The following is a 13,222-nucleotide window of genomic DNA, read 5'->3' on the forward strand; positions in this document are numbered from 1 at the left end:
AACGTGACAGGATCCCATATCAGTGCTGGTTCTAATCTTGGCTGCTCCACTTCCCATCCAACACCCTGCTTGTGGCCTGAGAAAGCAGGTAAGGACAGCATGGGAGACCTGGAAGAAGCTCTTGGCTTCTGATCAGCTTAGCAGCCAGTTGGGGAGTAAACCAGCGGACAGAAGATTTCCTCTCTGTATATCTGCCTTTCCAATACAAATAAATCTTAAAAAAAATGATAAAAACTGAGTTAAAATAAAATTAAATTTTTTTTTTAAGATTTTATTTATTTATTGAAAAGTCAGTTACACAGGGCCCGGCAGAGTGGCCTAGCGGCTAAAGTCCTCGCCTTGAAGGCCCCGGGATCCCATATGGGCGCCGGTTCTAATCCCGGCAGCTCCACTTCCCATCCAGCTCTCTGCTTGTGGCCTGGGAAACAGTCGAGGATGGCCCAAAGCCTTGGGACCCTGCACCTGCATGGGAGACGTAGAGGAGGCTCCTGGCTGGCTTCAGATCAGCTCATCTCTGGCCAATGTGACCACTTGGGGTGAATCAGCAGATAGAAGATCTTCCTCTCTCTCTTCCTCTCTGTATAACTGACTTTTTTTTTTAAAGATTTATTCATTTTATTACAGCCAGATATACACAGAGGAGGAGAGACAGAGAGGAAAATCCTCTGTCCGATGATTCACTCCCCAAGTGAGCCGCAACCGGCCGGTGCGTACTGATCCGAAGCCGGGAACCAGGAACCTCCTCCGGGTCTCCCACGCGGGTGCAGTGTCCCAATGCATTGGGCCGTCCTCAACTGCTTTCCCAGGCCACAAGCAGGGAGCAGGATGGGAAGCAGGGCACCAGGACACGAAACGGCGCTCATATGGGATGCTGGCATGTGCAAGGCGAGGACTTTAGCCACTAGGTTTCCGCTCCGGGCCATTTGTTTGTTGTTGTTTAGGAATTATTCATTTACTTGAAAGACTGACACAAAGAGTGAGAGAGAGACCTTCCATCTGTTGGATCTCTCTCCAAATGGCCATAACAGCTTGGTCTCTGACATGGGTGGCAGAGTCAAAGTACTTGGGCCACCACTTACTGCCTTCCCAGGTGCATTAGCAGGAAGAAACCTTACTCTGCTATGTAGGTCATAAGCAGGGGCTTTACCTACTGTGCCATATGCTTGCTCCTAAACAGGTTTCTTTCTTTTATATGGTGGTAGGCATTATGGACTCAAACTCTACCTAACATTTCTGTCCAAATGGGTTTTCCTTTTTCTCCTGACCTCCTATGAACAAATTCAACAATCTGTCATTCTGTTTAACACTTTGATGAATAGTGCTCTTATAGGGAAAAGCAAAGGTCCAAAACCAAAGGGTGGTTGGTGGGAAATAAAAACCAACAAACAATATACTGAAGAATGAAAAAGACAATCTGAGTCCAATAGTATAGCAGCAATAAAGGATGGTTTCCAAAGAGCTGGAGACAGTCAAGTCAATAGGACCATATCATTCAGAGACTGAATTGACTGAAAATAAAAATGTTCTCTGAATTGACTAGAAAAGAATGCCAGTTATGACCTTCGAAGGAGTACTTAAACATCACCAATAATTTAAGTGTGAAAGAAAAAAAAAGAATCTGGCTTATCGGGAGAAGGAAACATACCAGCTTTTTTCAAAAAAGTAACAGATGAACGCTTACTCAAAAAGAGACTATTTCGGTCCAGCGCAGTGGCCTAGTGGCTAAAGTCCTTGACCTGAATGCACCAGGATCCCATATGGGTGCTGATTCTAATCCCTGCAGCCCCACTTCCTGCTTGTGGCCTAGCAAAGCAGTGGAGGATGGCCCAAAGCCTTGGGACCCTGCACCTGCGTGGGAGACCTGGAAGAGGTTCCTGGCTCCTGGCTTTGGATCGGCGCACAGTACCTGCCGCTGCGGCTCACTTGGGGAGTGAACGATTGGACGGAAGATCTTCCTTTCTGTCTTTCCTCCTCTCTGTATATCTGACTTTGCAACAAAGATATTTTAATAAATCTTAAAAAACAAAGACTATTAACAGCAGTGCATTACATGGAAGAGACAAAAGCCAGACTATGAATTACTTCAAAAGACTTCTCTCTCCTCTGAGCTTGCAAGGAACAATTTAAATATTAAAGTTTAACCAGACCTTGCAGGAAGACCTCTTTTTAATATTTTAAAATTTCATGGATTTCTGTCTTCTCTTACCCAATAGTTTTTTTTCTGGAGCATCTCTGTTATGGTGAAAAGGAAAAGGGGCACAACTGTTATGAAAGAAGGTAGAGATTCATGACAATAGGGAATTGGGTGCTCATGGAGATACTACTTCATAACGATTTACTCTACATCATGTGGATGAAGTGAAAACTTACAAAAGGGAACTCACACACACAAAAATGAGAAGATTGCCAAGAAAGGCCCAGGAAGAAAGGTAGCTACTGTCTTCCCAGAAATTTTTACAACTTTGCTATCACAACAGAAGGTACAAGTCACAAAAGAATACAGCCACCAATATATTTTTGAACACAAAGATCATATAGTAGCAGGTGTGTTTCCAGTGCAGTCTTAAAACTTTGAAAATTTAAACTTGTATCTTCTACACCTCTATCAAATATCAACTCTATTATAAGGTACTTAAGGACATAAAGCTTCATTTTAGGAAAACAGTGAAGACACAGACACCAGATTCTGTTGCCTAAAATTTATTTCTTATAAGAGTCTACCTTTTGGGGGCTCATTTCATTAACCATTGAAATGGAAGGCGTAATTACAGAGTCACTATGTACAAGTCACACACATGGTTCTCACAGCTCCAAGGCCATTCCATTTTTTTGATCCCAAAAAGGTAGTGATGTTTGATTTAGTTCTGTTTTTTTTTTTTTAATCCATTGCCTTCACGTTGCTTTAAAAATAGGAAGTGAATGCCATACCCAACATACACGAACGCTGATCAGTGTGAACACAAGAAAGAAGAGCCGACAATACCCTCCAGCAAACCTGGCAGTCTGGGTCCCACAGTGTGTCACTGGGAAAGAACGTCAGGCGGCCCCATAGGCCACGCGTCTACCACTGCCAGCTCAGCAGCTGAGCGCGGGGACAACCGGCATCCTCTGGCCAGCCACCCTGGAGAACCGGTCCGGCAGAGGTTGGAGAACGTGACACTGGTGGGCCCTGGGCTGGTCTGAAACGGGCTGGCCGGGGCTGCAGGCAACACCCCAGGACCAAAGGACAGGCGCCCTTACCTTGTCATCTTCGCATCTCTTCCCCAGGCCCTCCCTGGCCTGCAGCCGGCTGCTGAGGCGACCGTAGTCGGCCTCCTTCTGGTCGATCTGTCTCTTGTGCGTGTCCACCAAGAGCAAGAGGTCCGAATTGCGCTTCTCCAGACGCCCGCGGGCCACCTCGGTGCGCTGGACCTGGCCCTGCAGCTCGGCCACCTCCTCCTGAAGCAGGACGTGGCGGGAGGAGATGCTCCAGTAGTTGAAGGCGAGGACGACAATCACCACCAGCAGCACCACTAGCACGAAGGAGGGCAGGCGGCCGGCCCGCCGGTTAGCCCCGAAGCCCACCATGGGGCCGAACCGGGCCGTCTCCTGGGTCGGGGGACGGGGGAGGCCTCGCAGCTGACACCTGCCAGCACCAAGCTCAGGCCTCGGCTCCTGAGGTAGCCCCGGGGACGCGGCCCCAGGGCCAGCAGAGAGACGACGAGGCGGCTGGATCCGCTCGCCCGCTGGCCGGAGAAGGGGGCGGGGCCGCAAGCCGCAGGTCCCTCCCCGCCCCCCCTCCTCAAGTCGGGCCGAAGCGCGGGCCGGAGGCTTCGAACCCGACCCACAGCCCGCCGGACGGAACCGGGAGAACCCAGCGGTCTGCAAGCCCGGCCCTACACCTCAGGGCTTCGGGGCGGGCACAGAAGCCGGAAGGGGACGGGCTTGACAGGGCCCCGCCCACTGACCGCCTCGGGCGAGAGGCATTTCCTGGTTGCCGACGACCCTCTTCTCGCGAGAGGGTGGTCTTTTTCTCTCGCGAGGCTTGTCTTTGTCGGGCAGATTGAGGTGTTGGTTTTGGGCTAAGGCTTCTGCTTGGGCTGGAAGCTGTTACTTGTTTGATTCCCTTGACCCAAGTCTACCGAGGAGTCTAGGTGGGTTGGTTTGTTTTTTGTCTTTGAGGACGTCAGGGACCACGACCGCCAAATAGGGAAATCACCCAGAAGAGGATGACTGGGAACGTTTCTTACTTGCTTCATTAGAAAGCGATTTTTTTAGCAGATGTAAAATGAAGGCAACTACAATAGCAGCAATAACAGAACGTGAAGTAGCAATGCCCCCAACTATGATGCAAAGAAGCAGGTCCGCCTAAGCAAGGTTGTTGAATTCAGGAACCTGAGGAATTTCCAAGTATGGTGAGCCCCTTATGTTTAAACATAGAAAAATTGAAAGCTCAGAGTCCGCTGTCAATGAATAATAACCAATGCACTGTTACAATCCAACGCATTCTGCATTAGAAGTAACATCTGTCTTAGAAATGGTGTTTGCACGCCTGGTTTCATCCTGCTGACAGCACAGTCTTACCCATGAGGAATCCAAGAAACAAAAATGTCCAGAGGGTTCCTCGTGTTGTGTTTGAACTTGTTAAACGCTTCAATCCAGATGGTTGCTCTTGGCAGTCCAACCAACCAACCAACCAACCAACCAGCCTTTATGCTCAGTGGTCATTTCAGTGGTGCAAGCCCTGCCTCTTTTTTCTCTACATGTCTCCTTTGTTCCTATGTAAACAATTGGATTACTAGGTCGGCCTTACTGAAGGAGAGGATGCAGTTTCCAGGTTAAAGAACTCTTCCTTGAATATAAAATGGCATTTTTGTTCCCATGAAGTGCTCTGATTTTGAGGTGGGAAAACTTGTCATCCCTGAATAATTGGACTATACTGGCAATCTGCTTCAGAAATGAAGTTACCTGCTTCCTGGTCCTGGAGTAGCTTGGAAAAATTACTTCACCTTTAAAAAGAAACGGCTTCTCTCTAATACATGCAGTTCCAAACATAATGCCAAAATTACTAATATGTAGTTCACATCAAACCCTTTGGTCTTGCTTCCTCAGATCTGGGAAATCTTCTCCAGCAAGGAGACCTTGACAAATGGACACAGGGCAAAAACCAAAAGGACTGACTATAATGAGCCTTCCTTCCCTCAACCCAGATGGGCTCAGCCAGTAGTTGCAAGTTACTTTGTAAAGTAATGTTAACTATTTAAGATGTTACACTTTCCAAGAGTTTTCTTTTTAATATGGAAACCCCACTTAAAATATTGTACAAAACACTTAGATACATATTTTGCTCTTCTGGTACTTTTAAGAAAATTGGTTAGTACTGTCATTCGCTTTCACAGATTAAGAAATACCCAAAATCATACGTTTAGTAAAGGTCAGGGCTGAAGCCTGAAGAAAGACAATCCACTTTGCATTCTTCCCCAAGCATTTTTTTTCTATTTTAATGGCTATCAAGCTAGGCTTATTAATAGTCCAGTCCAGAGAGCCTCAAATCTTTATATAGGTGTTCTCCTATGGATAATTCTGAGTTGGACATTTTAAAAACTCAGTTAACAGTCAATTTCTTAAGCCAAGTGATCAATGCTTACATCAAACAGTGATAAATTATGTTGGTAGTATGCATGGTGGCATGATATGATGATGGTAACATGTCTTCCCCTCAAAAACTCATAACCCCATCTAATCATAAGAAGACATCAGACAAATCCCAGTTGAGGGGAGATTCTACAACATACCTAGCCAGCACACCTTAAAACTGTCCAGGTCATTAGAAACAGACAAGGACAGATGTATAGCCTAAGGATTGCCATTATGATGCAGCTAATATTTGGATTTGAGTCTGGCTCTACTCTTTATAGGAAGTTCCTACACTTGTGGGAGGCAGCAGGTGAATGGCTCAAGAAATTGGGATCTACCACCCACATGGAGACTTAAATTAAGTTCAGGCCTAGACAGGGAGCTTTATGAGCATTTGTGGTATATATCAGTAAATGGGAGATTCATATTCTCTCTCTCTCTGTCTCTCTCTCTCTGCTGCTAAAATTAATGTTTTAAAAAAAGTTTAATGGGCAGGGGCCTGGCACAGTAGCCTAGCAGATAGAGTCCTCGCCTTGAACGTGCCGAGATCCCATATCAGTGCTGGTTCTAATCCTGGCAGTCCTGCTTGCCATCCAGCTCCCTGCTTGTGGCCTGGGAAAGCAGTCGAGGATGGCCCAAAGCCTTGGAACCTGCACCTGCATGGGAGACCTGGAAGAAGTTCCTGGCTCCTGGGTTTGAATTGGCGCAGCTCCAGTCACTGTGCTCACTTTGGGAGTGAATCAGCGAATAGAAGATCTTGCTCTCTGTCTCTCCTTCTCTCTGTATATCTGACTTTCCAATCAAAATAAATGAATCTTTAAAAAAAACCAGTTTAATGGGAAAACTGAAAATTGCTGCAAACAAAAGAAACTTGAGGAGATGTTATGGCTAAATGATAACACTACAAGTCCTGCAGAGGATCCAATGTAAGATCTCCCCTTGTCTATCCTTCTGTCTGTACCTCTACCTTTCAAAAAAAAAAAAAAAACTTAAATAGATTTTAGTGGAGGATAAGAATCTATTATAGGATGGTTGAAACATTGGATTTTTAAAAAATGATTGCTTTATTTGAGAGAATTGGAGATAGAGTTCTTTTGTCAGTGAAGGTTAAGTGGAATAGGTTCTTGGTTTCTCACAAGAAAGAATTCAGATGTAAGAAAGGAGTGGAAAGCAAAGTAGCAAAATTTAGTCAAGTAGTACGTCCATTGGGATAGATGGGCACCTCTGCAGACAGAATCTGAGAGAGGGTGCCATGCTGTTCACACTGGGGAAAGCAAGGCTACATGGTTTAATGGACAGAATACACTGGTAGGCCAAGCAGGTGACTCAGGAAAGAGCCGAGAGCTGTGTCTGCAGTCTGTGCTCAGACTAGGGCTTCTACAGGAACGGGGTCCAGTTCTTTATGCCTTTCTCCTCCTCGCTCTTCTCCTGGACAAAGGGTCTGTTGGGTGTTAGGTAGGTAAAATTCCTCCTAAGGTTGTATTACCCAGTGTTAGCACATTGGGTAGAACATCTAGAGGATATTGCTACAGATTGCCTTCTTTGGGGGAAGGTTGGGACCACCTGTAAAGTTGTTGGGATATGAGCAGAAGTTTGTAGTGGAAAAGATTGGTTGACGTTCAAGGTGTGCTTCTGAGGCTGGTAAAGGCTTCGACTTTCCTTTCCCTTTCACAGTGTGTTGTTTTCTGTATGCCCCTCTTACCCACTTAAGTTGATTTCTAACTTCCTTAACACATTCCCTGGGCCACTCCCTAGATGACCATAACAACAGGTATTGGGTCATATCAAGGCCAAACCTGGAACTCCATCTGGGTCTTCCACATGGGTGTAGTGGCCCAGGAACTTGGGGGCATCTCCTGCTGCTTTTCCGGGCACATTAATAAGGAATCCAATGCTGACATCACAGGCAGCAGCTTAATCTGATGCACCATAGCATGGCTCCTCACTTGCTTTTTAAAAAGTCTAAGATTTGGGGTTGGCATGATGGCTTAACCCTCTACCTGCGAGAGCTGGTATCCCATATGTGTGCCGGTTCCTGCCCTGGCTGCTCCACTTCTGGTCTGTCTCCCTTCTTATAACCTGGAAAATCATTGGAGGACGGCCCAAAGCCTTGGGACCCTACACGCAAGTGGAAGACCCAGAGGAAGCTCCTGGCTCCTACCTCCTGGCTCTTGCTTTGAATCAGCTCAGCTCTTGCCATTGCAGCCATTTGGGGAGTGAACCAACAAATGGAAGTTCTTTGTCTGTCTCTCCTTTCTGAAAAATCTACCTTTCTAATAAAAAATTTAAAAATAATAAAATAAATCAGTATTTTTAAAATTAAAAAATAAGGCTGTTATGACACAAGTAATGTTTTTAAAGGGAAATCCTGAACTCATCATTATGGCATTGTTCAAGTCTTTATATCATGTATCTAGCACTGATTAATAAACCAATTAATTAGTCGTGATAGTGACTAAATGCCTGCTGTGTCCCCAGCAGTGTCTAGGTGGAAGGAGACAACACAGACGGGTGTCCCTGAAGCTTCCAGTCCTTTCTTTGGCAAGGCTCAATTATGCAACTACCTGGCTTCCTTGCTTGAAAACATTTTTTGATATCTCTCACCCTCTGCTGCTTTCAAGCGGAACTGACCAACCATCTCACATCCTCTAACTTTGTATCTTAGTGGTTTAATTTGCTATGAGAAGTCTGCCTCCTACCAGATTTTCCACAGTCTTCTACAGGACCACACCTTCAGAGGGTATGATTTTATCTCGACTCCACATCATTAGAATTTCCTTTCTCCAATGACTGTTCTCTTCTTTCCTTTTCAGTGTCTATGAATGCATCTAAAATATTAAGAAAAATATTGTTTTAACCATCTCACCTTATTTTTCCTCTAATATTCTCAGTTATCTAATTTTTGGAACATTTATTTATTTGAAAGGTAGAGTTATAGAAAGAGAGAGGTGCACTCTGCAAGTGATTATAACGACCAGGACTGGGCAAAACTGAAGCCAATAGCCAGGAGCTTCATCTGGCCTCTCACATGGGTGCGGGAGCTCAAGCACTTGGGCTGTCTTCAGCTGCTTTGCCAGACACATTAGCGGGGATCTGGATCAGAAGCAGAGCAGCCTGGACCTGAACGGGCAACCATATGTGATGGTGGCACTGCAGGTGGCAGTTCAAATTATTAAGCCACCACACTGACCCTTGAATTATGGAATTTTAAGATAACTTAGAGGTTATCTCACCTGAACTTTCCATGTTGTAAAAGACTATGAAAATACAGAGAAGTGATGTATGTTGCTCAAAATTATTCTATTCTGCTGGCCAAAGGCAGACATATTAGAATGTAAGCTTTGTTTACAATCCAGCATGAATCTTCCCTCCCTGAGACCTTCCTCCAAGTTCTAGATAAGCTCACATCTTTCTTTCCTGAATTTTTCATCTACTTTGTATACACCTCATCATTTGGGCAATAATATTCCAGGTGATGCTGTCATACATCGCTACTCATCTCCCTCGGGCTGTCAGGTCTGAACTCCAAAAAACACAGATTTTATCACTTTCATTCTCTCTTTTGTTAGGTACCATAGTAGCCAGTGATACTGAGTAGGTATGTGTTTGGTAAACTAATGGGCAGGGATAAAATTAATACTTTTCAGTCATTAGTCACTATTTTTCATTATCTTTCAAGGCATAGTGATTCTTGCTCCTCAACATTTTGTTTCTATTTGTAATTTTTAAAACCAGACTTGGATTCTTGGCAACCAGTGAAAAGACAGTCCTGTCTCTGCAGTCTGCTGCAATGTATTTTTGCTAGACTTGGCAGAAAACCCAAAGTTTTTGCCCTATTTTTTGTTCTCTGCAATGCAGTTCATCTAATCTTCTCGTGGTGCCTTTCTGTGCTAAACATCGTTCTATAGAGTGACCCAATTATATACGGCCCCATTTAAGGCAGCAGGTTATTAAGTGGGGCTCATTTCAAATGATCATCCTGTCATTTTCCCAATCTTTATTTACGTACTGTTTTTTTATTCCCTGGTACAGTGTACCTGCTGCAAATGCTAGCATGGCATCACAATAAATCCTCCTGCACCAGCTTTCAGGGAGACGCAGCTGTAAGCAGCACTTGCCATGTGTCATAAGGTGCCCTTTAAACAGATCCTCATTTATTCATTATCTATGCTTTAAGTAGAACTTAAAGGCTTTTCTCATAACCTTATAAGATTTTTCACAGAGTTCGTTATTTTCAGTGTGTAGTTGTGTTGTTTTCAGCAATGCAATCCCCATACATATATCAAGTCAACACAATGATGGATTGAACTCACTTCACTGCTGTTGTTCAGGAGCTGTGTTTTTATCTGCCAGGATCCTAGAGAAGCAGGGTGTTGCATCTCCTGGCAAAATAGAAGCCAAATTTTGCAGACCACATTCCGTAACAGAATGATATAAAAATTTTGCAGTATCGATTCTTAAACTATTATAGTGTGTAGGATGTTCTTTCATTTGGCACCTGGGCATTGCTAGTATTATTTAAAATCTATATTAAAATTATTGATATCTTAAAGAAACTGCACTGATTTCTTTCTTTTTTTTTTTTTTTAAAGACTTTACTATTATTATTGGAAAGCCGGATATACAGAGAGGAGGAGAGACAGAGAGGAAGATCCTCCATCCGATGTTTCACTCCCCAAGTGAGCTGCAAGGGGCTGGTGCGCGCCGATCCGAAGCCGGGAACCTAGAACCTCCTCCGGGTCTCCCACGCGGGTGCAGTGTCCCAATGCATTGGGCTGTCCTCGACTGCTTTCCCAGGCCACAAGCAGAGAGCTGGATGGGAAGTGGAGCTGCCGGGATTAGAACCGGCGCCCACATGGGATCCCGGGGCCCTCAAGGCGAGGACTTCAGCCACTAGGCCACACCGCTGGGCCCGAAACTGCACTGATTTCTACAGGTAAGAAACTTACTTCAAATATTATGTGACTAGGTCACACTCCATGCTTGCTGCTGTATCATTCTTCTGTGCTTGGGCATACTGTTCATTTTCACTAGAACACCTCCTCCTTCTCGTTTGCTAAGCCTTTTAGAATCCTGTTCTAGTGCCTCATCAAGTATAGTTTTTCTGTGTGACACAACTGCACCTAATTTGCAAGTTCAATATTGCACTTATCATACTTGTGTCAAGGTGTCATTTTACATATTTGTGATGTTGTTTTAGACTGAGATCCTTAAAAACAAGGACCTTACCCTCTTTATCCTTCCATCACTTAGCACTATCCTGGTATATATTATATTTCATAAATTAAAATGATTTTTCTCCTCTGGACAGAAGTTGACAGAGCTCTGTACCACATTGGAAAATCCTAGAAGTATTAATTTTTGTGTTTTTTTTTAGAAATAGAAATCATTTATTGTTTTTTAAATGTATTTTTAAGGTTTTTAAAATTTTTATTTGAGAGACAGAGACGTGAGAATAGAAAGAGAGAGAGAGAAAGAGAGAGAGAGAGAGCACTTCCATCTGCTTCTTGACTCTCCAGATACACACACAGCTAGAACTGGGCCAAGCTGAAGCCAGAAGTCTGGAATTCCATCTGGGTCTCCCAAGTGGATAGCAGGGACCCGAGTACTTGAACTATTATCTGCTACATCTTAGGATGCACATTAGCAGGAAGCTAGATCAGAGGTGTAGTAACTGTAGTAACTTGGACTATAACTAGGTACTCTGACACAGATGCAGGTGTCCCAGGAAGCACTTAAGTTGCTGTTCCAGTCATCCCTATTTCTATATTTGAAAGGAAGAGAGCCAGAGGCAGTTAGAGAGCTTCCAATGCTTGTTCAACTCCTCAGCAGCCTGCAATAGCCAGGATGAGGTTGAAACTAGGAGCCAGAAACCGTTTGGATTTCTCATATGGCTGACAGGAACCCAATGATTTGTGCCATCATCTGCATGTTAGCAGGTAGCTTGGATAAGAGGAGCTTGACTTAAGCCAGGTACCCTATTACAGGATGTGTCTTAAATGGCATCTTAACTTCTACACCAAATGCCTGTTCCCGTGGATAGTTTTTGATGCTTATGAAGGCCAAAAAGTAAGATGAGAAACAAATGGAAATCACCCATAATTCCACCCATCCACGTACAGTCACTGGTAGCATTTTAGTATAGTAAGTGCTAGACTGTTATCCTATCTAGACACACATTCATATGAAAACAAAACATACACAAATGCATTTTTACGCACACTAAAAATACATCACATGTTTTATGACCTGTTTATATGCTTAACAGTATCTTGGTGACTTCTATGTCAATAATTTTAAAAATATTTATTTATTTACTTGAAAGGCAGAATGAGAAAGAAATGGAAAGAGAAAGATCTTCCTTTTGCTGATTAACTCCCCAAATGGCTGCAATCCCTTAGCTGAGCCAAAGCCAAGGTCCTGGACTCCTGGCCCTTAAGAGTGGGAGGGACCTAACTACGCAGACCATCTTCTACTGTTTTCCCAGGCACATTAGCAGGGAGCTGTGTCAAAAATGGAGCATCTGGTGCTGTGATATGGGATACTAATATTATGTAGATGCTTAATTCACTGTTCTACAACATCAGCCTCTACATCAATAAATTTTAACATTGTTTATCAATCAACTGTTTAGTCAGTGTGTACGTTCCAATTCCTATGGATAAACACTAAGTATTTTAGGTAACTTTTCACAGCTGCCTCAAACAAGACATCCGTAACACACTTTAAAATGCAATGAAGACCCATTCAGATTTTCTGAAAGGAAAAGTAGTGTGTTAGAAGGAGGTTGGCAGATTGAGACTAGAACCAGAGACCACCTTAAGGAACAAAGCTCTATGAAAAAACTACTCTTTCTGGTATTTCTGACTCTTGTTTTTTTTTTCCCAAGTCTCCCGACATCCTCATATTTAGGGTTTTTGTTTGTTTATTTCTAGAGAGATAGAGACAGACAGTCTGTCCATTCCATGGTTTACTCTCTAAATGCCCACAGCAGCCATGGTTAGACCTGGCCAAGGCCAGGAGCCAAGAAGTCAGTCTGGGTCTCTGAATTAAGTAAGTAGTTGAGCCATCACTGTCTGCCTCCCAGGGTTCACATTAGCAGAAAACTGAAATTGAAAGCAGAGCCAGAATTCAAAGCCAAACACTTCAGTATGATTGTGAACATCTGAAGTGGCATCCTAACTACAGTAAAAACACAGCACTCTCCACCACCAGAGATTTTGCCTCCACTTTCATGGAGCTTTGGCTTAGTTGTTCATATATATGGCATTTTATTTTTTAACATTTTTAAAATTAGAAATGCAGATTTATAGGAGTAATAGACAGATAGGAAGATCTTCCACTCACTGTTTTCACTTCCCAAATGGCCACATAGCCAGAGCTGAGCTGACTCAAAGCTGGGAGCTAGAAGCTTCTTCCAGGTCTCCCACGTGGGTGCAGGGTCCCAAGGAATTGAGCCATTCTCTGCTGCTTTCCAAAGCTATAAACAGGAAGCTGAATCAGAAGTGGAGCAGCCAGGACAAGAACTGGTACCTATATGGGATGCCAGTGCTTGCAGGTGGAGTGTTAGCCTGTTGAACCATGGTACCAGCCCTACTATGTATGA

The 13,222-nt window shown here is 44.0% G+C and overlaps 1 protein-coding gene across 4 annotated transcripts in view; it reads right to left on the reverse strand.

The window, feature by feature from the left end:
- GOLM2 (golgi membrane protein 2) overlaps nucleotides 1-3,681 on the reverse strand; it is a 76,048-nt gene extending 72,367 nt beyond the window's left edge. For all 4 annotated transcript variants that reach the window (XM_058665918.1, XM_004578124.4, XM_004578122.4 and 1 more), the window contains exon 1: nucleotides 3,241-3,681. In XM_058665918.1, the coding sequence (XP_058521901.1) occupies nucleotides 3,241-3,567 (327 nt within the window). In that variant the 5' untranslated portion in view covers nucleotides 3,568-3,681. The remainder of the gene's footprint in view (nucleotides 1-3,240) is intronic.
- Between the last annotated feature and the right edge of the window lie 9,541 nt (nucleotides 3,682-13,222).

The sequence above is a fragment of the Ochotona princeps genome, chromosome 6 (genome assembly GCF_030435755.1).
Source record: "Ochotona princeps isolate mOchPri1 chromosome 6, mOchPri1.hap1, whole genome shotgun sequence".
NCBI classification, from domain to species: Eukaryota; Metazoa; Chordata; class Mammalia; order Lagomorpha; family Ochotonidae; genus Ochotona; species Ochotona princeps.